Source organism: Lepisosteus platostomus, chromosome 4 (genome assembly GCF_059453375.1).
Source record: "Lepisosteus platostomus isolate fLepPlt1 chromosome 4, fLepPlt1.hap1, whole genome shotgun sequence".
Classification (NCBI taxonomy): domain Eukaryota; kingdom Metazoa; phylum Chordata; class Actinopteri; order Semionotiformes; family Lepisosteidae; genus Lepisosteus; species Lepisosteus platostomus.
In genome coordinates, this window is record NC_142614.1 from 6,754,157 (window position 1) to 6,775,795 (window position 21,639).

Genomic DNA, 21,639 nt, shown 5'->3' on the forward strand with positions numbered 1-21,639 from the left:
GAGCCAGGCTGTGGTCACTAGGTCTGCGGTCAGGATCTGCCTCTGAGTAGCAAGAGCTCTCTCCCTTCCTCTCTCAGGGCCCTGTCCTTTCACAGGCATTCTGACTGCCTGCCCCCAGCGACAGCACCTGCCCCTCATGGGGAACAAGCTCTCCCAGGGCCTGTTAAAATACCACAGCAAATCTGTTTCTCTCTTCCGCTCCCTCCATCTCTCCTCTCATTTTCTGTCTGGTTCTCTCTTTCTCTCCCTCCTCATTTCCTTAGTGTTCTCGCTGCGGCTGTTTCCCTGCAGCTCTCCTAAGCTTATTTTAATGATACAGGGCGGTGAGGTGAAGCACAGCCACGGCAGGGTGCAGCTTAGTTCAAGGAGTGCGCCGCTCAGTCAGTTTACGGAGACGAGCTGCTGTGCGTATTTTTTTATTGCCTTCGCAGAGCTGCTTTGTAATGGGCATTTGGCGCCCTCTGCTGGCCACAGTGCAATACAGCACGACTGACTGTTTGAACTGCATAAATAAGATACTTGCTGTTAATAATAATAATTATAATAATAAATAATTGCTTACGTAAATAGCGCTTTTCTGGACACTCCACTCGGAGCACTTTACAGGTAATGGGGATCCCCTCCACCCCAACCAGTGTGCGTCGGCACATAGTGGGCCAGAACGCTCACCACACACCAGCTCTCAGTGGAGAGGAGAACAGAGTGATGAATCCAGTTCAGAGAGGGGGATTATTAGGAGGCCATGATTGGTAAGGGCCAATGGGAAATTTGGCCAGGACGGTGGGGTTGCACCCCTACTCTTTTCGAGAAACACCCTGTGGTTTTTAATGACCACAGAGAGTCAGGACCTCTGTTTTACGTCTCATCCGAAGGACGGCGCCTGTTTACAGTATAGTGTCCCCGTCACTATACTGGGGCATTAGGACCCACATGGACCGCAGGGTGAGCGCCCCCTGCTGGCTCCACTGACACCCCTTCCAGCAGCAACCTTAGTGTTTCCCAGGAGGTCTCCCCTCCAGGTACTGACCAGGCTCACACCTGCTGAGCTCCAGTGGGTTGCCAGTTGTGAGTTGCAGGGGGATATGGCTACTGGCGTAATATGCAGAGGATCTGTAAACCCGCACTGTACTCAGTGTTCAACTCGGTGAAGTATGCGGATCCGTGCTGCAGCGATTTGAAGAAGTTCACGGGGTTAACAGTTGATTGGTTCGTCTCTTGTGTCTACCTGACCAATCAGAAGGCGCAAAGGGAACACGAGCGCTCATGCTGGCGGATTTTATGACCAAAGGTTACGAAGAGGCGTGTGACGTCATAGTTTACAGAGCTTTCAGGAAGTGGTTTTCAATTCTCAATTCTCTGCTTGTGTTTACAGGCGAGGAAGAAATCTGTAAAACGTCAAGCTAAAACCATGTGTGAGCCAGAAGGTAGGTGAAATGGGAACCTTATAACTTTTTGTTTTTAAAGAGCTTCGCACTTCTAAACGTGTTGTGTATTTTAAAACTTTGACGTGACTCCTTCCTGTTTTTATTCGCGTACTTGACATGAGTGTATCACTGAGTTTTAACTTGCGTATTTTTAGAAATATTACAGGCTCTCACGGGAGAAGGTTAAACGGAAAAACTTCATATTTGAACGTTTTATAGTTCAAGCGTTCTAGCGTAATAAGCTCTGCGTGTTTTCAGGTAAGTGTAATTGAGCTTTTGAACTTGCAGGGGTCTGGCTGTTCTGGGAGACATGGGCTGCCCGATGGGTGGTCTCTAGACTACAGAGAGCTGTGGTTTCAGGGGTGCGTCAGGCGTAGTCGCGCAGGTTTTTATGGGTCATTTTAAATGATGGATTCCTAACTACATGGAGCAACATTCTTGGTCAGTGAAACTGCTGGTGTGTCAAAGTAGCATAGTCTTCATCTGACATAAAGAAACACTTAGATCCTGTTGCTCACGAGGACTACAGCTGGTCTTTCCTGTCTTGATTGAACCCATTAACTCACCAAATTGGTCGAAGCAGAGACAGGACTGGGCTGTGGTTCTCCAGGACCAGGCCTGGAAATCCCAGCTGTTGGTGATTCAGGAGTCACTCCCTGCCTTACCAGCCTGCTCAGCCTGTCTGATGGGCAAGAAAAAGACTCCAAAAAGAAGAACTTGATTTTTTTGGCCTTTTCTGCATTTACCAGACTTAAAAACTCTGGACCTTGTCGTTCGTTGAGTGTGTATTTTTGGCTTTAAATAAAGAGCTGCTGGTGAGCATAAGAATTAAACACCTGCCTTTGCAAAGTCACACAAATGGATGCATTTTTTTAAAATAGATTTAAATAGATGAAAGTGTTTTAATTCCACAATATCCAAGACAAGAATAAATGGTTACATGCTTTCAAAGACTTCAGTTTTCCCTCTAACATGCTTTTTTTTCCTGTGCCCAGTGATAATGGAGGAGCACTGTGGGCTGATGACTTCGAAGGCGTCCCCAGGTGAGGTCCGACTCTGCCTGTGGGTCGCTGGGCAGGGCCCCGAGTTACCGGCTGTGTTTCGGCTCTCTAGTCTGGGTGCTGCAGGATCTCGGGGCGGTTTCATTTCCCAGCGAGGACGTAGGAGTCAAGCCGAGTGGGTATCGGGATTTCCCAGCCCACAGGGTGGTTGGTCAGGCGCTCTCTGCTGCCTGGACACTGCCAGTCAGAATCGGCTGTGCTGCTCCCTGGCCCAGCCTGGAGCCAGACGTACTGGCGTCTGGGCTGTAATCATGCTGTCAGCCCGTCCAGACCTGAGCCGGTCAGAGTCCGTGCCGTTGAGCAGCGCATCAGCCTCTGGCTTTGTCCCTTTGTGAGGGCAGTGCTGGGGTAACACCGCTCTGTCTGCCCCGCAGTGCCTCTGAGGGACGTGTCCGTGGAGGCGACGGTGTACGGCCTGGTGGCGGAAGTGAGCTTCAGCCTGCGGTACGAGAACGCCGAGCCCAGCCCCCAGCCGGTGTTCTTTCTGTTCCCAACCGACGGCAACACTGCGGTCAGTCGCTTCTCCGCCCGCATCGGGGAGCTGGAGATCGTCGCCAAAACAGTTGACGAGTATGAGGTGAGGCAGCAGCCGGACACGGAGTTCTCTCTGCGTTTCCTGTTCCTCTGCTTCCTCCATCTCGCGTGGATCAGTGGCGTCTCTCTCTTTTTCTCGGTGACTGTGTGTCTCAATGACAGTTTGTGTAATTTGGGCTTCTCGATATGTGCAGCACACTTTTGCTTGTTGGGTTTGCGGATTTTTGTTTCAACTACGGCTTCCCAGTTCGTTTAGTTCTGTTTATTGTTTGTATTGGGCATACTGCAGATCATACTGTTTATGGTGTTTTTGATTCTTTTGGATACGCACTCGATTCCATTGTGTATTTTACAGTCATGTATAAAAGCACTAACGTTGTGCGGGTGTAAATCTAGGATTTTAATTTAATGAGAGTTCTGAGATGTGGGTGTACATTAAGTTTATATATACAGTATGTGCATCAATCTTTCTCTTATTCCCTCTCTAAAGCCTTTAGATTGCAGTCAGGAATTTGCCCAGTCATTGTTCCTGCACAAGAATCAGGATCTTCCTGACCTGTTCCGAATCAGTTTGGGTTTCCTTCCCCCTGGGGCAAGTGCCTCTGTCCACCTGTCCTGTGTCACTGAGCTGTCTGTCCAGGAAGATGGGGCTGTGAGATTCATTCTACCCACAGTGCTCAACTCCCGCTGCATCTCTCCAGGTGAGTGCACAGGGCACGCAGTGCTCAACTCCCACTGCATCTCTCCAGGTGAGTGCACAGGGCACGCAGTGCTCGGCTCCAGTTGAGTCCTCATTGTGATCCTCACCACCTGTACACCCTACATCATGTCCCTCCCTTGTGTGCCACCACTTGATGTAGGATTAAGTACAGTAATGAGATTATATTTTCCCAAAGTGGAGTTTCAAACCTCAGTTACTCAGTGACATCACAGGAATAGACGTTTTACTTGCAACAGGAAGCTATGAGTCCTGTCTTGCAGATTACAGTCTAAGTAGACTGATTTGTTAATATCTTTCCATTTCCCCCTTTTACCTTCACCTCCCCATGTTCTTCTCCTGTCTCAGGCTCTGACAGTGATGCATCTGCAGACCCAGGTGCCCCCAGGGTCTCAGCTCCGTCCTGCATTTCCTTCAGAGCCGACATCACCTCCCCCAGTGGCATCAGCGGAGTCCAGTCCAGCTGCTCCCTCGACCCCGTGGAGTTCCTGGACCAGCACCGCACGCAGGCCAGGGTACAGACTCGGTGTGATTGGTGCCATGTCTCTCCCTCCTTGCTCTGTGTGCTACGGGCTTGGGACTTGAAAGTGCAGGAGTATTTCACAAATAAATAAAATGCAATGTATTGGCCTTGACATCTCAGTTTTGATTCATGATCTGTAAGTGTGCTTTCAGGCATTTGGCCTGTAGTCTGTCCCCTGGCAGAGCTCGCACACTGAGACGTGACACTTTCTTCAAGGTGAAACACGGGACGATCTGATTCTCTCTCTCTCTGTTCTCTCCTTTATCGGTCTCCTTCTGTCTCCTCTCTGTCCTTGCTCTCTCTCTCTCTCTCTCTGTAGGTCAGTCTGGTCGCAGGCCACCCCTTCACCCGGGACATCCAACTCTCGATCTACTACAGAGATGTCCACCTGCCCACAGTCACTGTGGAAGCGGGACTCCAGTCTGACCTTCATGATGAGGAGGCCATCCCACTGAAGATCTGCCCAGGTCTGTCAGTCTCCCTGATATCTCCAGGTTTCTTCAAATGAGATTACTGAAGCAACTAGGAACAGAGTATCTGATGCTCCTTCAACTGAAATGTCTGATGAGGAACAAGGAAGGGTTTATTCCATGCTGAAAGGAAAAGAGACGAGACACAATGTTTCAGCTGTGGAGCCTTCTTCACCCGATGCAGCTCCCTACTTGATGTGTCTGGTGATGTTTGTATATCAAGGGAGAGGGGGAGTTAGAAGTGGTCCCTCTAATTTCTCTTTCATTCTCAGACTCGTTGATGTGGGACCCGGTGGTCATGCTCAGTCTTTACCCAGAGTTTCCTACAGCACTGTCGCATTCCCTGTCGTCCCGTGGAGAATTCATCTTCCTGCTGGATCTCTCGGACAGCATGAGGAGACCTATGAGCGGTCAGGCTGCAGGACAGAGGCGCATTGACTGTGCCAAGGTACCACAAAGAGGGAATATGTGGAAGACAGTATGGGACAGTTCTGTAGTGATTTCTAAGCGTCCTGTTTACAGGGAGTGCCGACAGCCGGGCTAGGCTGTAGTGTATCTGTACTTCTGTACCATTATACTTGTGTAAACTTTGTGCTTAGTGGAGTCTCCATATATACTTGTCTCAAAATATTGGGCCCAGTCTACTGATGCATGTTGGCTTGGTCAGCTCTAGGGCTTCTGAATGGCTCAATGCTCGTTAAGTTTCAGGTAGCGTCCTGAGTCTTGATAGCAGGTCAGGGGCTGGTGTGGGTTGGTCCTTCTCCCTGTCTAACCTGGGGTGCCCTCAGCTTTCAGTGCAACAGCGTCCCCTGGGGCTTGCCAGGCTCCTGTCCGCCTGCAGTTCTGCGAGGAGATTGCTCTGCAGCGGCTGTTAGAGACACTGCCCTTGGACTCTTACAAGCTTCCAGGCATGTTCCAAGAGCAAGCCCTTGGGTCAAATTGAGCAGCAGTATTTCAGACGCTTGAGTCACGTCCTCACTAACTTTCTTTCTAGGAGATCTTGCTGCTCCTGTTAAAGAGCCTGCCCGTGGATTGCTACTTCAACATTTGTTTCTTTGGGGCAAAGTTTGACTCATTATTCCCGTGAGTAACCAGCTATTCCCTGCATCTTCATGCTTTGCTTTTTCTGCGGCAAAAATCTGTCGTGCTGGAACATGAGGCAAGACTGTTCCAAACCCCTTTTCCAGGATGTAGTACTGTAGCAGCATCATGGAAGTAATCGAGAAGTGACAGCTGATCGCTCTGCAACGGGGACACAGTCAGAGCTGCACTGGGCGACCCATCCTGCACTTGTTCTCCGTCCTCCACAGTCTTGCGACTGTTGTGCTTGAATTTACAGCGCTCTTTCTTTCAGCAAATGGTGTACCCTCTTATTTATATGCACATGTTGGTGCCTGATTGTACAGCTGGGTTTTCCTGGAGCCTTGCTAAAGTGCCTTGCTCAGGGGAACAGCATCAGTGTCCCTAAATGGAATTTGACCCCTTGACCGTAAACAGTCAGGCGTCCAGACCACTATTCCTATCCTATCTCTTGTTTACTCTGCTTACTACAGTATTTGAGATGCTGTCTCTCTGTCCTCTGTGTCCACACCGTGTTGCTGTCTCAGGGAGAGTGTGCAGTACAACAAGCAGACTGTGGACACTGCCATGAAGAAGGTGAAAGGACTGGAGGCTGATTGGAAACATACAATGATCTTATCCCCCTTGAGCAAGATCTACAGGATGCCCTACCGCCCAGCGCACCCTCGACAGGTCAGCCTCAGGCCTTTCTGCAGCTAGCCTTGATGGACACTGGCCATAGGGTGGCCATCCTCAGCCGAACTGCATCTGCGGGGCGCCAGGGGCTGGTAGACTGAAACCGGCAGAGATGAAGGGCTCTGAGCAGCTGTGCGCAGGCACACGTTGCACTCGGAAGTGCAAACTGCTAATTAAATGTGTGCGCCGACTTGTTAGATGTAACAGGCAACAGTCACAACTTGTCCACGCTTCCCCATTGGTCCAGGAGGACACCCTGAGCCATCCTCTTCAGGCTCCTCTGATCCAGAATTAGTGTGGCATGTCTCTCCTGCATTTCCCACCCTGTCATTGTTTTCCCAGCTTTTCGTTTTGTCCGATGGTGGACACGTGTGGGATGCTAAAGTGACCACTGATTATGTGAAGAGGCATGCTTCAGTTCACAGGTGAGTATAAAGTTCCTCTCCCTCTCTCAGACTGGTCATGCCAATCCATCTGAGTGTGCTCAGGACAGTTATGTATTTTCTGTGGGTACATTTGGGTGCTATTGGCAATTATAGCTAAATTAATTTGTAAATACCTGCCTTTGTGCAAATTTGTGCAAAGATTTAGGTCAAATTTTGTCAAAAAAATAAAGGAAACCTGCAGCTGTGTAAGAATGGTTATTGGCCAACTGTTCTGAGGTGGAGGTAAATCTATTTGTGCCTGACGAGTATTAACTGAGCTGTTCTGCTCTTTAGATCTCGGCTGGGTGGTAGAGCCTGTCAGTCAAGGTGATCAAAGTGCAGGTTTCCTTCCCATATGAAGACCTCACTGTAGACCCTGTGCTGTTGATGCAGAGTTCCTTCTTAGGACTGTGGATAGACCTGGAAATTCCAGAGATCTGGAGCTTGGGGTGGGGTGGGGGGGGAGTCTAGGATGGGAGGACCCTCAATCGGAGTGCCGATACCCAAACAAAGGAAGAGCAGGAACTAGGCGCTCACTTCCACTCACATGTGGAAGGAAACGAGGAACATGCAGGGAATGTACAGTAGAAGGAGAGCAACAGCAGATCTGAAACGTTCACTGGGAGAAGCTGTTTTTCCTGGCTCCCCCAGCCTGCGTGCGGCATGTTGCCGGTGCAGTGTCTGCACTGTTTGAGTTTTGCGCTGTGCTGTCCAGGTGCTTCACTTTCGGGATTGGGGAGGGCGCCTCTTCCAGCGGCTTCCTCTCGGACCTCGCCAGAGAAACCGCGGGCCTGGCCCAGTTTGTGACCGCCTCCGATCGCCTGCTGCCCAAGGTCAGACGCGGCTCTATCAGCTAAATCAGCTCGACGCTGATTTAGAACCCTCCCCCCAAAATCATGTCTAAACATCGGCATCGTAGGATTTTGAGTCAGCCCTCCTCTCCTCTCTGTCCCTTTCCCTCTCCTTCCTCTCCTCCTGATCCTGTCTTTCAGGTGGTGCAGTCTGTGCGCTCTGCGCTGCAGCCTGCAGTGCAGGAGATCTCCGTGCGCTGGGATCTGCCCCCCGGTCTGGAAATCACCCCCTTGTCACCCGCACAGTCGGTGGTGTTCTGGGGCCAAAGGGTGCTGCTGTATGCCCAGCTCAAGGGACAGGTGAGGACAGTCTAAGGGCTTCAATACTGAAAGCCTCCAGGAATTGAATTTTCTTTATCTCTTTTCCAGTGTCTTTGCATTGTTACAGTACACTCAGTGTGTGTTAAACTCCTCTGTCTCAGTGTGACATTGTTACAGTACACTCGGTGTGTGTTAAACTCCTCTGTCTCAGTGTGACATTGTTACAGTACACTCGGTGTGTGTTATACCCCTCTGTGTCTCAGTGTGACATTGTTACAGTACACTCGGTGTGTGTTATACCCCTCTGTGTCTCAGTGTGACATTGTAACAGTACACTCGGTGTGTGTTATACCCCTCTGTGTCTCAGTGTGACATTGTTACAGTACACTCGGTGTGTGTTATACCCCTCTGTGTCTCAGTGTGACATTGTTACAGTACACTCGGTGTGTGTTATACCCCTCTGTGTCTCAGTGTGACATTGTTACAGTACACTCGGTGTGTGTTATACCCCTCTGTGTCTCAGTGTGACATTGTAACAGTACACTCGGTGTGTGTTATACCCCTCTGTGTCTCAGTGTGACATTGTTACAGTACACTCGGTGTGTGTTATACCCCTCTGTGTCTCAGTGCGAAAGCAGTGCTGTGGGATCTGTGCACCTCCAGTACGCGCTAGGAGAAGATACGGTCCAGAATGACCTGACCTTCAGCCTGACCCCTCAGACAAGCACAGGGTGAGACCAGCTATCTGTGCCTGTAACCCTGTCCCCAGCACTCTCACTTACTGCCCTTTCCTTCTTGAATCTCTCTGTGTGCTGTAGGTAATTAAGATTGTTACAATGATTTCAAACAAGAGAAGTTTCGATTTGACCCATCTTGCCCATTTTGCTGTGTGTAGCTTCTGTTTATTTTTGGTTCTCACCCATGGTGTTGACGATTCCCATTGGTCCTTCAAGAAATGATCTGATGCTCAATGCAGCCCTAGAATCTACTTATATTCTGAGAACTAAACAGAAAAGAAACACAGGTAGTGGGTCCGGAGATGTTCCTGCTGCACTCTCTCGGAGAAATGTCTCTTGTTGCCCTGTCCTGTTTTAAAGGAAGTGATGCTCGTGTGTACAGGAGTAGAGTAGGATTTTACAGATGATAATGGAGGCTTCCTGCTTTTCTGACAACTTTCTCACAGGCTAATTCTGCACAGACTCCGGGCTCGCGCCGTCATCCGCGCACTAGAGGAAGAAGCAAATTCTTTGAGCCGGCATGAGCTCAGTGGCCAGAGAAAGAAGTTTGTTGAGCTGGGTGCTCAGACAGGAGTCGCCTCAGGCTTCACCATCTTCATTGCGGTCGACAAAAAAACCAAGCAGCCGCTGCAGAAACTTCCATGTATCAGAACGTTCAGGTCCTACGTGCGCTGGACATGTGAGTGTGATGGAGAGGAGGCTGTATCTCTGGGTTTCCTGTTTGTTGCATGTTGTGAGAACCCCATGCTCCCTCACAAAGGTTCCTTAGTGACTTAGGAAGTGGCTGAGCTCTGCTATTGTAATGCGCTTGAGTCAGATGCTGTGCAGCGAGACACTGTATTGGTGCAGTTCTGTATTCTGTGAATGGGGTTTAGTAATTAGTCCTTTTTTTTCTTTTTGCTTTACCAGCTGAAGGAGTTGCAATCTCCTTTGAGGAGGCAGCAGAAGGTATGTTATCACAGAGCAGGATGATGGTAATACCGATGACGCTAGGGGTGAACCCATTCAATCAGGCCTACACTTGCATTTCTGTGTGTCTGTAGACTTTGCTTGCAATGACCAAGTAGAGGAGATTGAGTGGTTGCCAGTCTGACCAGGGACTTGAAACCCTGCTGCTGGGAGATGCAGTGACACAGACTGACTCGCGATAAGGAAGGCCCGAGGTTTGGCCAGGATGAGCTGACAGTGTACAGTTTAGAGGAGGTGTGCATGATGGCTTCAACCCTGCCTTCTGGTTTTAAGACAGTCTGAGCTCCCAAAGGAGAATCGCAAATATTTTACATTGACCTTGAAACTAAACTGCCAATCTTGTTCAGATTTCAGGAAAATTAATTTTCTTTCTGACAAGCAAATTTAAAATTATTTTTTAATCTATTATTGGTGTGGTTTCTAAATAGTTTAATGTGTACTTGAAGAGTACTCTAAACCTCATTTCTGTTATAATAATAGAGGTGTAGAGTTCTATACTTAAATCATTGTAATACAACGTTGGTTGAAATAACACCATATGTGAATTTGATTTTAATCTTCTTCTGGTGCGTTCCGGATGCATTTTGTAAATCATACTCGTCACTTTTTCTCAAGAGTAGACATTGTTAAACCAGCCTGAATTTAGTTTGATTTATTTTTTCTTGATTTCTGAAATCCATTAGCAAAGAAACCAGAGGAGTCCGACAGTACGTCCCTTGGTAGAAAACTAGCAGACAAACTAAAGCTGAACGTTTCAGGTAAGAGGGTGTTGTGGTTGAGAAATCCACTAGGTGAGGGGCTCCTGGGTGTTATGATGGTATTTACCTCTTTAGAAATTAATGGCACTGTTCCAGCACTTAAGGGATGCCTTAACTCAGCAACCCCCGAAGCAGAGGAACAAGAGGATGCCATGCTCACGCTGATCACACTGCAGAGAGCAGAAGGGGCCTGGGATCTGGAGGAGCTGCTGGCTGCCACTCTTGGGCACTCAAAGGCAGAAGTGGAAAGAAACAGGCCTACCAAGGTACCCGAGCACTGAGAGCCAGACCGATAGAAGGTAGAATCACACTGGTCATGTACAAAACCTGGCTTTTATGAAAGATAAATCTTATGTCCAGGGGCATAAAAGTATGATGTCATTAATCATCTAGAGTGTGGACGCCTGATGTCAGTGTGAAGCTGGAAAACGAGATTTTGTTATGGTTTTATATGGCTGTGCTGATGAGGGATGAGTCCCTGAGAAAGTGTCTGAACTGCATTTAGTTATCTGCCCTTCTCGCTACATCCACTGTCTAAAATGATCATCTCCTTTGACCATCTGCAGAAGAAGCGAAAAAAAATATATTTTTTGTAATTTAGCTGACCACACTTGAAGTGTTTCAAAGCTGGGGTGGAGTTGAATTCTGAGTAGCGATTTGGTACATTCAAGGAGGTGAGCAGCCTGTGTTTCTTCATCAGGCCGAGAGCAGTTGTCTGGGTCGGGGTGAGCCTGCTTGCTGGGTGCAGTGATGAAGTGATGACCTACAGCGGTGAAGGGCAGGGTGCTCCAGGTGGTACTGAAGAGCTGTGCTCTGTTGCTGTGGTGGATACTTGTTCGCACGGATCCATAACGAGTGTTTTTAAACCTTGCTTGTTTGTGAGCTGTGGTGTTGTGTCACACAGATGATCTCCAACCAGCACACTCAATCACACCAGTCTGGAACCGCTGAAGGTAGTGAAGTCAGTCCTATGTCTGAAATACTGCAGATTGCAAGCGTTTGGTTTGACGATCTCCGAACTGCTCAGCCTGGGGACCGGCTCGCTCTTGGAGCCCGAGAGATGACAGGGCTCCCCGGTGTCTCTCCCCCAGGCGCCCAGCAGCAGAGTGTGGGCCACGGTGCTGGTTCTGCTGTGGCTGCAGGGGCTCCACCAGGACTGCAGAGACGAGTGGGTCATCCTGGCCATGAAAGCTGCCTCCTGGATCAAAGCACAGTCGGGTGAGGATACGGCCGTGGGCGGGACGGTGTGTTCGAGGTTTGTGCCGTGAAGGATCTCGCAGTGGCCGGGAGAAACGGTCCGGTCACCTACCTGGTGCCTTGAGCAGCGGGAGGTCTGGCAGTTCCGAAAGGAAATCGTAAGCGGAAGTGAGAGAAGGCCCGTTCGGCCCCTTTCCCTCTTTTGCTTGCTAGTGGGTACTGTATTGGGTTCATTCATCCCATCCAGCTGTTTTCCTGAAGGAGGGCTGGGACTCTATGATACGGTTTGAGGAGTTTGGTCCAGGCACTTATTTTGTGAAGGATTTACAACACTTTTTGGTTTGAAGTGCTTTCTCACGATGGACAGGGTGTGTGTTGCTGTGTTGCAGGAAGCGGGGTAACGCAATGTGTGGAGGCCGGGAACTCCCTGCTGGGGCTCCGGGTCGATCCACAGACCCTGGGGCTGTAAGACTGGTCTGGGGCAGGAGGGCATGAGCTCTGCACCCTGGGTGTTCAGTGCCTCGTGTCACAGTATCCTACAGACCGGGCTCCGACCACTGCACCGTTGCTCCATCTTCAGCTGTCCTTGCCACATGTTACAGGTGCGCTATGGAAAGTGTGCACACTGCTTGTGCTGACTTGCTTCTTAACTTGTTGTTGCTGCTGCTGCAGGTCTCCATTTATGTTAAATAATAATATTTATAATTGCTTACACTTATATAGCCATATATATACACTTATATGGACACCCAAAGAGCTTTACAGGTAATAGGAAATCCCACTGCCACCACCAGTGTGCAGCCCCACCTGGATGATGCGACTGCAGCCATAGTCCATCAGTACTCTCCCCACACACCAGCTATCAGTGGGGAGGAGAGCAGAGTAATGAAGCCAGTTCAGAGATGGGGATTATTAGGAGGACATAATTGATAAGGGATAATGGGAAATTTGGCCAGGACGCCCCTACTCATTTCGAGAAACGCCCTGGGATTTTTAATGACCACAGAGAGTCAGTAATGACCTCGGTTTTACGTCTCATCCGAAGGACGGTGCTTGTTTACAGTATAGTGTCCCCATCACTATAGTGGGGCATTAGGACCCACATGGAGCGCCCCCTGCTGGCCCCACTAACAGCTCTTCCAGCAGCAACCTTAGATTTTCCCAGGCTCACGCCTGCTTAGCTTCAGGAAGTTGCCAGTTGTGAGCTGCAGGGTGATATGGCTGCTGGCATATATTATGCTTATTAAATGTAAATAAGCATTTCATTGCACTTGTGCATATGACAAATAAACTTAACTGAATTTATAAATGACACTATATGACATCAAAGGCATCAGGAAAGAAGTGAAATGCTGTGGTATTGTGATGTTTCAAATGCCGTGTGCGTGAAGGCTACAAGCCACAACACAAATAAAGAAGTTTTTAATATTCAGTGGAAGTTTGCAATCTTGTTTTCTTATTTTGTAAGAACCATTTAAAGCAAAGTGAGCTTTTCCATTCAGTTCATCAGTCACTACAGTCCCTCAGCCAAAATGCAAGCACTCCTGGGCCTGTGATGAGGTGGGGCTCCCGCAGGTCTTTGTGCTGAGGACAAACTCTCAGAGGACAGTTCAGAGCAGCCAACTCAAACCAGTTAAACCAGTCAAACCAGACCCAGAACAATCCCCTGTGAACGCCAGGAACCCGTGTCCCTGGATCATTCTGAACCAGGGTCAGTGTAGGTTAGAGGAGTTCTTAGCAGTCATTTCATTCCATCGTCCTTTAAAATGATCAAATTTAGAAACAGTGAACTGATAGATTTTTTTTCTACTTCTTAACCATTCACTTATTTAGGATTGAGCATGAAGCATTTGCATAGATTAATTCCCAAGGTTGACTTTTCTGTGATTCAATAGGATGTTCAGCAGTTCAGCATAGTCCCCAGGATTAGAGCTGGTTACTTTAATAATAACAATAATAGTACTTTTTTCTTAGCTTTTATCCACAGCAACATAGATTTCCACCCACAGCTAAGTAATTGAGTAACACGCTTGCTCAAGGGTATAACAGCACTGTCTCACCCTGGATTTGAACCTACATCCTTTTAATTATGAGTCCAGTAAATGAACAACCATATTCCAATCTGGGAGCTCTTATAATGTACATAAACAATATAAACAATATACTGTCTTTCAGAGGAGTTTTTAGTTTAAACACCTTACGCAGATTCAGGAACTAATTTGTGTTATGAACATTAACAATTAAATCAAAACCTCCAGGTGTGTTTTCTAATTTAAAACACTTGTGAGTGTTGCTGATGCAGCTCAGTGCGGGTGAGAAGAAGCCAAGCTTGTAATTCAGCATCTTGCATCATGCTGATCAGAGTCTCCAGTAGCCTGAGCCCAGCAGCTCCAGGTAAACTGCGCAGGAGCAGTCAGTGTGTGGTGATGCAGTAGCTCCTCCACCCCATTCACCCCCCAGTCTCACTGACTCGCTGTCATGAACTGCAGGTGCTCCTCTCTACACAGCCTCAGAGCTGAAAGGCTACCGTGTGTCCTACAAACCACACATCTGCTGGGGTTAACTGTCACCTGAGACAGAATGAATTAAAGTATTAGTAGGCGCCATAGAATTAACTGCATAAAGGAAAACAACCAAGTGAAATGAACACATGAAAATGTGTAAAGGCTTCTGCACATCAGTAAATTCCACCACACATCCACTGCCACAAACTGATTAGTGCTTTACTTCAGCTGGCAGATGGTAACTGAGGAGCCCACGCCGAACCCTGCACACAGCGGCTCAGTGAATGTGGCGTGGAACGTGTGTATGAGCCTCATCGATTCAGAGACGTTATAAAATGACATACTGCCACCTGCATAGTCTACGTACACCCCTATTCTAGTGGCACTGTGGGGGGCAGCTATATCTTTGACCACCTGATTGTGCCAGGCAGAGTAACCCGTCTCGGAGCAGAGCAAACTCCAGGATTTATCATTGTATCCAAGGAGACAGAGGGGAGTCTTGCCCTTTCGTCGGATGCTTTTGTACGCGATGCCGATGGTGAACTCTCCACTCCCCTCGGCCTCCCAGTAATACCGGTGTCCCGAGAGCGCCTCCTGGCACAGCACCTGGGAGTAGCAGTCAAATCTCTCCGGGTGATCGGGATAAACCTGGAGATCTCTCTTCCTTATCGCTCTCCTGTTCCCGGCGGACAGAGAGAGCTCCCGGAACGCCGTACAGGGGTCGAACGAAAGCCGACAGGAGTCTGATCGGAAAGGAGAAACCAAAACCATTGAGAAGAGCGAGCGAGAGAGAATATTTCAATCCTCGAGTCAGTTATGTGTGTATGGCTGGGTGTGCACACATCGACTGACTCGCTGAGGTCCTGCCATTGAAGCAGGAACAGCTGTAGAGGGAATGTTTTTTTGTTGTTGTTGTTGTTTTTCGTATAACTATACATATATTCATTTATTACTGATTTCATTCATTGAGCACGGATACAATAGGGGTACAGCCATTCACCGTTTGACATGTCTGCACTGGTACAGAACCTAGCAATCAGAAAATGGGTGAAACTGTCTTGAGAATTAGCATACAGTACCGAGGCCCCCATGACCAAATGAAGGCTAACCTCGATAATCAGCCTAAATAATGCAGACAACAGCAAAACGACTGACTTTGAAAAGGGAATCAATGTCCGGAAGGAGTAGTGTAACCAGCTTGAGATGCTTCTCCGGACCTCTAACTAAAAGAAACCGAGAACCAGCAGTGTCATCGACTCCTTTCGAACTGGGATCCTATCGCAGACACGCAATCCGTGGTGTCGTAACTCTTCCGTATCTGATATTGGCCTATATCTCGGCTTCTTCCAAAAAAAAGAAAACCTGGATGAGATCCTCGGATCAATTAATGGCTAATCACCAAAAGGGCAAGTTGCCTCTTGACTGTAACCTTTCCTATGTTAAGTCAGTCTTCTGCCCCTCAAGCTCATCCCCCGCAATTCCCAAACCACACAAAGTGTCTCCTTTCATGCTTCAGACACACACCCACCAGCAACAGAAATTAAAAATGCACAAACTCACACTTGAGGAAGTCTGTTCTGGTCTGGGGATCAGGAAGTGGCCCTTGGCCAGGAGCTGGGAGGAAGGGAAAGAGGGCGGAGCTCAGGCTGGTGATGTCACGCCTGTCACGCCCACAGGCGCATCACTGTGATGGTTCGGTCCCGAATAGAGGAAGCTCATTAACCGGAACCATTTTCTTTCATAGCTCTTAAAAATCTAATTCTTCATTCAGTGAAGAGTTTCAGAAGTAGCTGGACTGGGGTTACCAAAACTGGGACTGAGACACCCTGCTGTAAATTGTTAAATACCAAATGCTCCTTGTCGGGGTTTGGGAGGAGCTCCGAGCGTCTCTGGTTCAAATCAATATCTCTCTGAGGGAAGACCAGCATGAGGTCACTTTGAAAACATACTAATTCCCTTTTGGGTGAGCTTAGCTGACCTCGAAGGGCAGGTATCCCCCAATGTGGTCTCTACAAGAGAAAAAATGATGTGTCTAGTCTGGAGAGTTGCAGGTAACGCATGAGGTTGTGTGATGAGCAAAGGGGGAATATCTTTTGTTGCTGCTCCTCTGAGTGAGAGCAGCTGCCGGGAGTGATCTTGGAATAACATTCCCATTTAGCTGTGAGGCCCTCTAGTGGTGACCAGCGGAAATTCGGCTCAAGAGTCCAAAAATTGCATTATACTTTTTTTTGCATTCTTAAAAATATTTAGCATGTGTTCCTGTTTCTTGCCTCCATGACGTTAATCTATCGTATGCTGGTTGAGGATTCTGAGTATCTGGGACTTTGAGTAGATAAACTCTGCCCTCATCCTTCTGTCTACCCTGGTGGTGTCTGTGCTCCTAGTGACCCACACTGCTCTTCTGCAGGAGGGGCTTGTACCTGGTTAGGAGTCGGGGGGCAGGTGGTACCATGCACTTTGCTCCAGTAGTTACGCGAGCGCGTGCGTCTGTGCCCTGCATACATGGTCCCAAACGTGTGCGCAAAGTTCTTTCCAATATCTGTTTCCTGATGTGGTCCAGGTTACCTGTGTCCATTATAAACCATGCACACCTGAGCGCTCAACAGATTAAGTTTCTTTACACAAAAGGTCTCCTGTTGCTGCTGATTCTTATGAACAGTATCTGAACGTCTCTGGGCATTGAATCTTGACATGTTCCCCAAACCATGAGTGGGACACAATCAAGACCGCTGATAAAAGCACTTGCATTTGAATGAGGTTCAACAAATGCTTGGTTACAACTTTTGATCTGATTGACTCAGTTTTGCGATACAATTACTGTACTGTGCACCGTGCTGTCCAGGCCCCAGAGAGTTTCTGAAAAAAAACTGTTCAGATAGGAGCAAAAAAACACTTGTCCTAAACCTGACTTTGGTCTCAAAATCCCAAGTAGTGTGTGAATGCTAACCCTAACGCTACCTGGGGTGTCACCTGAGCATTTCCGTGATCTACTGTATGATTTTCTAAACTGCGTACGTCACTGTATGGCCTTACCTTTTAAGAGTTTCTCGCCAGTTCTTGGTATCTGGAGGTAGACTGGAGTCTCATCCACTGCAAATAAAATAAAAAAAATGACTAAATATGTGGAACAACAGGAACAGAAGATGGTTTTGAATGTCTCCCACCTCTTTTGGAGATCTTGGCCAATTCCTTTCTGCAGATGTCCTCCAAATACTCCTTCATGTCGGTGACACCTTTGCTTATGACCCCCAAGGAGAATTCTGGATTTAGAACCACCTTGGGCACAACTCCTTCATGAGGGACACACAGGGAAGGGTAATTCTAGCATGAGAAGGAGAACAGAGGGCTACAGGTTATCAAGGAGAGGAGACCACTTGGCCCATCTTGGCCCATCTTGCCTGATTGCTTCTCAAGGATTCAAGGATGTACTTTAACAGCATGACTGGGCAGTGCACCAGCAACCCCAAGTGTGAAGAAATGCCTCTTTTTCACGTTCTTAAATGTCCTATCACCTATTCTCCACCTGTCCTCTGCTTTGTGGATAAAACTGCACACTCCTGGAGGTTTGAAAGGACACCCACACTCTCCAAAGGCTAAGGACCCAGAAAGCAGATCTAACTCCGACCAATTAAATCAGTCACAGACTGATGATGTCATTCAGAGACCAGGTAGGATGCGAGCCGGAAGACCGCACAGCGCCGCGTGACCAACGATGAGGATTACCTGCAGGAAGTGAATGTGATCCTCTGTGTCCAGAACGAGCCTGAGCTCCCCCTCTCTCTTGCGAAGACCCATGATCTCCTCCTCCAGGCGCTGGACGTGTCCCTCCACCTGGACGATGGCCGCCTTCTCGTTCGCTGCGATGAGGCTATTGGCCTCACTGCAGAGTCTCTCCGTGGACCGGATCATCTCTGCGAAGATCTTGCCGCTGTCTGCCATCACCCGTCGCGCAGAGCTCTAATGTTTACAATTTAACAGAGGTTTACAATTTTTAACAGTTCTTTAAAACTTCAAGACTTTAAACCCCAATATAACCTTCTCTTAGACTTCTTTTTTTTACCTGAACAGAAAAGCTGCTTCAGTCTGTCTTCGTGCCTCTAAGACCTGGCCTTTCTCTAATAAAGGTTTGCGTTTTTAATACTACAGGAGCCTCAGGTCATATGCAGCTGGTCCTCTCTTGTGTCCTTGATCTCCGCTACGTATTCAAGTGTCCTACCGATCCTGCACGATTTCATTCATAGTATTTCTTTCAGGATTGCTAGAGGCCAGACTCGACAACGATGACCAAATCAGTATTAGGTCTGGACTGAATTGTATTCTGCAGCAGCTCTGCAGGGGTTGTGAAATTCATCAACTGTTTACAGCTTTCAAACGTGGCTGAAGGAAACCCTTCACACTTCCCCTTGGATTTAATCTGTCTTTCCATCACTAATCTCCAGTCCTGCATCCTTCCATTCTCCTTTCCTGCCCACAGCCCACCTGCGCTCCCTCTTTTCCCTGTCCACAGCTGAGGCTCTAGGTGCCAGACTCTGTGTGTCGTCCTCTGTGGAGCGGACCTCTTGCCTGAGAGCCAGGTGCATCCCCAGCCACGGCTATAAAACAGAGCTGAATCCCTGCACACGTACTTTGAGAGACTCTGCTTCGTGCCTCAGTTCTTCCAGCTCCTTCGCTCTTTCCTGGATTGTCTGTTGGACTTCGGCCTGCGTGATCGCCAACACCTTCTGTCGAGGAGCACAGGAGGCAGAGCAACCTGTTTACTTCAGGGGACAGACGTCAGGGGACAGACAGCCGGGGCTGGAAAGCTGAACGGAGACCTGGCTCCACCGTTTGGGTTGACAGAGGTGTGACACAGGACGTACCGGTAATTACTGAACACCATTCAGGCAACAATGTAAAATAAAAACCCTAGCAGGGGGTTCTGAGACGATGACCCACGACAACAAGATATCTGATGCCTTCACCGAAGAAGAGATCTGTGGGCAGATGCATAAAACACCTCAAATGAAATTTAGCCTTTTAAGTGTTCCTGAAATCCAAGGATGTCCTTAACTAAGGGAATGTGCGTCTGTGTTTGATACCTGGCGTACTTGGTGCAGCTGACCCTGAGAATTTAGTGATGTTCAGTCTCCTGAGCATCTTAAAAAAGAGGATGTTGTATTAAAAAAAAACACATCTCCAGTCCTTGAAAAGTGGGTGTTTCCATTTTTTTTAACATCAGTGGCTTTGAATGGGGATGCCCAGTTTAAATTAAATCATACTGTTACTGTTATATATTTAGTATAACGGTAAGACAGTCTTACCGTTATACTAAACTAATAAAAAAGAGAAGATTTCTTCATTCTTCTCCCCAGTCTACCTCAACGGGGACTATCCCTTTGCTAGTTGGTGTTGACAATAGAAACTTTAAGAATTACTTAAATAGTATTGTAGGGTATATTGATTCTCAATTAATGGAATTGGCTTTTCAATTATTGAGAGAAGAACTCCTTTCCCGTGTTTCCACAGGGCTGCCCAGTCTTGATCCCGGAGGGCCGGTGTGCCTCTGAGCTCAGTCGGCTTGTTCTCTGCTGACTGGACCAAGTTAACACTTCTCTCGGGTGCTTGGGCAGCCGGGAAGCTCTTACCTGTCCCTCGGCTCGCTCTTCCTCCGCGGAGACGACGTCGTGGTCCCTGTGCTCCCGCACGGCGCACAGCGCGCAGACGCACATCCTATCGGAGCGGCAGAAGAGCTCCAGCCTCTTCTCGTGCTGGGGGCAGACCTTGCGGGCGAGGTGGCCGGTTCCGTCCACCAGCTTGTGGCCGCGGAAGGCGGGCGAGTCGTAGTGGGGCCTGACGTGGGCGTCGCAGTAGGACGCCAGGCACACCAGGCAGGACTTCACGGCTGTCCGCTTCCTGCCGGTGCAGAAGTCGCAGGGCACGTCCCGCCGGGCGGGCGGGAAAGGGACGAGCTCCGGCCTCGGCAGCCTCTCCGGAGGGGGGCTGGGGGCGGCCCCCCGCAGCGCCGGCCGGGGGGTGAAGGTGGCCCTGCAACCCGGGCAGCTGTACACCCCTATGGGATCTGCCTGAGCCCAGCTGACCTCGATGCACTCCAAGCAGAAGGTGTCCCCGCAGGCCAGCGTGACCGGCTCCCTCGGCCAGTCCGCGCACAGAGGACAGCGGAGCTCCTCGTCGGACAGCCAGGCTCCGGAGCCTGCCATGCTCAGCGACGGCTGCAGAGACGAGACTGCGGCGCGGCAGACAGAGCCCGCCTGTATTTCAGCAGCCCCGCAGTTTGGTAAACAAGCTGGCCGATGGGGGTGCGATAAAGATAAACCGACTCGGCAGAAAGTCTTTGAGAACAAAGTTGTTGTGCTGTGCAAAGGAAAAAATACAGTTCTTTCATGAACGCTGGGGTTTTTCACCCACGGGATACAGATTCACCATACATCAGATTGAAAACACTACATCGAAAAAAATGGATTGTTTCTGCCAGGTTTAAGACAGACGAACGTGCTCTCCTGACGAGTGCGTGCCTGATCTACACCATCTAAGAAACGGGTAACGTTCATGGGCAAAAATATTAGGAACCCCCAATCTAAGGATCTCTGTGAGCCAGCCCAGCGGACAGTGTTCCATCACCTTCCCAGGCTAGACCCATCCTGGGATCTCAGTCCTGTGGAAAACTTCTGGGACCAGTAGAAGGTACACCTCTGCACCACACATGAGCCCTGGTCCCAGCCCCAGCTGGAGGCCCACCGCCTGGAAGAGTCTCACCACTCCCTGTCCTCCCTGAGACCCAGGGTCTGGGTGCTCGGCCAGCGAGTACGACCGATCCAAAGCGCTCGTCTTTTCCGTCTTTCCTCCCTCGTATATATCTCTTTTGTTCAAAGGTGTTTTCGTTCCCCTGAATTTTGTACCACCGCTGTAGTGGCAGCCGGCAGGTTATAGCGACTCGTCATACAAAACGCTTGACGCGGCGAGAAGCAGCCTGCCTGCGGATGCTTGAAGACGAGTTTGACGAGTCTGAAATAAGAGGCGTCTCATTCCTGCGACACTTGCCTGCTGGATTATCTGGAATGAGGGGGAAACAAAATCTCGTATTTAGGGATCGTGCTTTAAAGAAATGCATTCAAGGCGAGATCACCTCTGTACCCTGTCTGCAGTGGCTTATGCTCTTAGGGGAAAGGAATACTTCCCTATTACAGCTCCAGGCAAGGGAGAGATGGGATACAACTGGCATGAATTCATGACTTTCGAGTACACTTTCCCTGTGTGATGAAACCAAACAGAGGCAAAACCAACACAAGGGGCTGAGACTTTCTGTAAATAAATAGTCTCGCCTGCATGACCTTCATGCCGTGTTGCTGGGTTGCTGTTGTTTATGGTATCTGTAAGACATGCAGCATCAGCACTGTACCGCTGCAGGCTGTGGGATTACCAAGCACCTAGAGGGGACGTTTTGTTTTCACCAAC

The 21,639-nt window shown here is 48.9% G+C and overlaps 2 protein-coding genes across 6 annotated transcripts; one reads left to right on the forward strand and one right to left on the reverse strand.

Moving 5' to 3' along the window:
• Window positions 1–1,325: 1,325 nt before the first annotated feature.
• LOC148672283 (von Willebrand factor A domain-containing protein 5A-like) lies at window positions 1,326–13,121 on the forward strand. Of its 5 annotated transcripts, none has more exons than XM_088627901.1 (19): window positions 1,326–1,424; window positions 2,420–2,467; window positions 2,860–3,062; window positions 3,510–3,720; window positions 4,086–4,252; window positions 4,580–4,727; window positions 5,003–5,178; window positions 5,725–5,813; window positions 6,338–6,482; window positions 6,828–6,910; window positions 7,626–7,743; window positions 7,903–8,061; window positions 8,650–8,753; window positions 9,206–9,438; window positions 9,669–9,707; window positions 10,412–10,486; window positions 10,562–10,752; window positions 11,578–11,704; window positions 12,073–13,121. In XM_088627901.1, the coding sequence occupies exons 1-19, from the start codon at window positions 1,409–1,411 to the stop codon at window positions 12,150–12,152; spliced, it is 2,412 nt and encodes an 803-aa protein (XP_088484027.1). In that variant the 5' UTR covers window positions 1,326–1,408; the 3' UTR covers window positions 12,153–13,121. The 5 variants fall into 5 exon arrangements, with proteins under 5 accessions (XP_088484027.1, XP_088484028.1, XP_088484030.1 ...); XM_088627902.1 differs by having other exon boundaries at window positions 10,583–10,752; XM_088627904.1 differs by having other exon boundaries at window positions 10,412–10,752; window positions 11,391–11,704.
• A 628-nt stretch (window positions 13,122–13,749) lies between these two features.
• Window positions 13,750–21,304, reverse strand: ftr84 (finTRIM family, member 84). The gene is made up of 7 exons (XM_088627907.1): window positions 19,812–21,304; window positions 18,813–18,908; window positions 17,911–18,144; window positions 17,352–17,508; window positions 17,221–17,277; window positions 15,748–15,801; window positions 13,750–14,930 (listed from the first exon to the last, which is right to left on the reverse strand). The coding sequence occupies exons 1-7, from the start codon at window positions 20,382–20,384 to the stop codon at window positions 14,407–14,409; spliced, it is 1,695 nt and encodes a 564-aa protein (XP_088484033.1). The 5' UTR covers window positions 20,385–21,304; the 3' UTR covers window positions 13,750–14,406.
• Between the last annotated feature and the right edge of the window lie 335 nt (window positions 21,305–21,639).

Bases quoted from the DNA above. Each gene is read 5' to 3' on its own strand.
- LOC148672283 (XM_088627904.1), top strand. The intron at 3,063-3,509 runs GTGAGGCAGCAG...CCCTCTCTAAAG, and splicing joins AAACAGTTGACGAGTATGAG to CCTTTAGATTGCAGTCAGGA. The intron at 10,753-11,390 runs GTACCCGAGCAC...TGTGTCACACAG, and splicing joins AAAGAAACAGGCCTACCAAG to ATGATCTCCAACCAGCACAC.
- ftr84 (XM_088627907.1), bottom strand. From the start codon at position 20,384: ATGGCAGGCTCCGGAGCCTGGCTGTCCGACGAGGAGCTCCGCTGTCCT. The intron at 18,909-19,811 runs GTAAGAGCTTCC...GCTCCTCGACAG, and splicing joins AAGAGCGAGCCGAGGGACAG to AAGGTGTTGGCGATCACGCA. The intron at 18,145-18,812 runs GTACGTGTGCAG...TGTAAACATTAG, and splicing joins ACGAAGCAGAGTCTCTCAAA to AGCTCTGCGCGACGGGTGAT.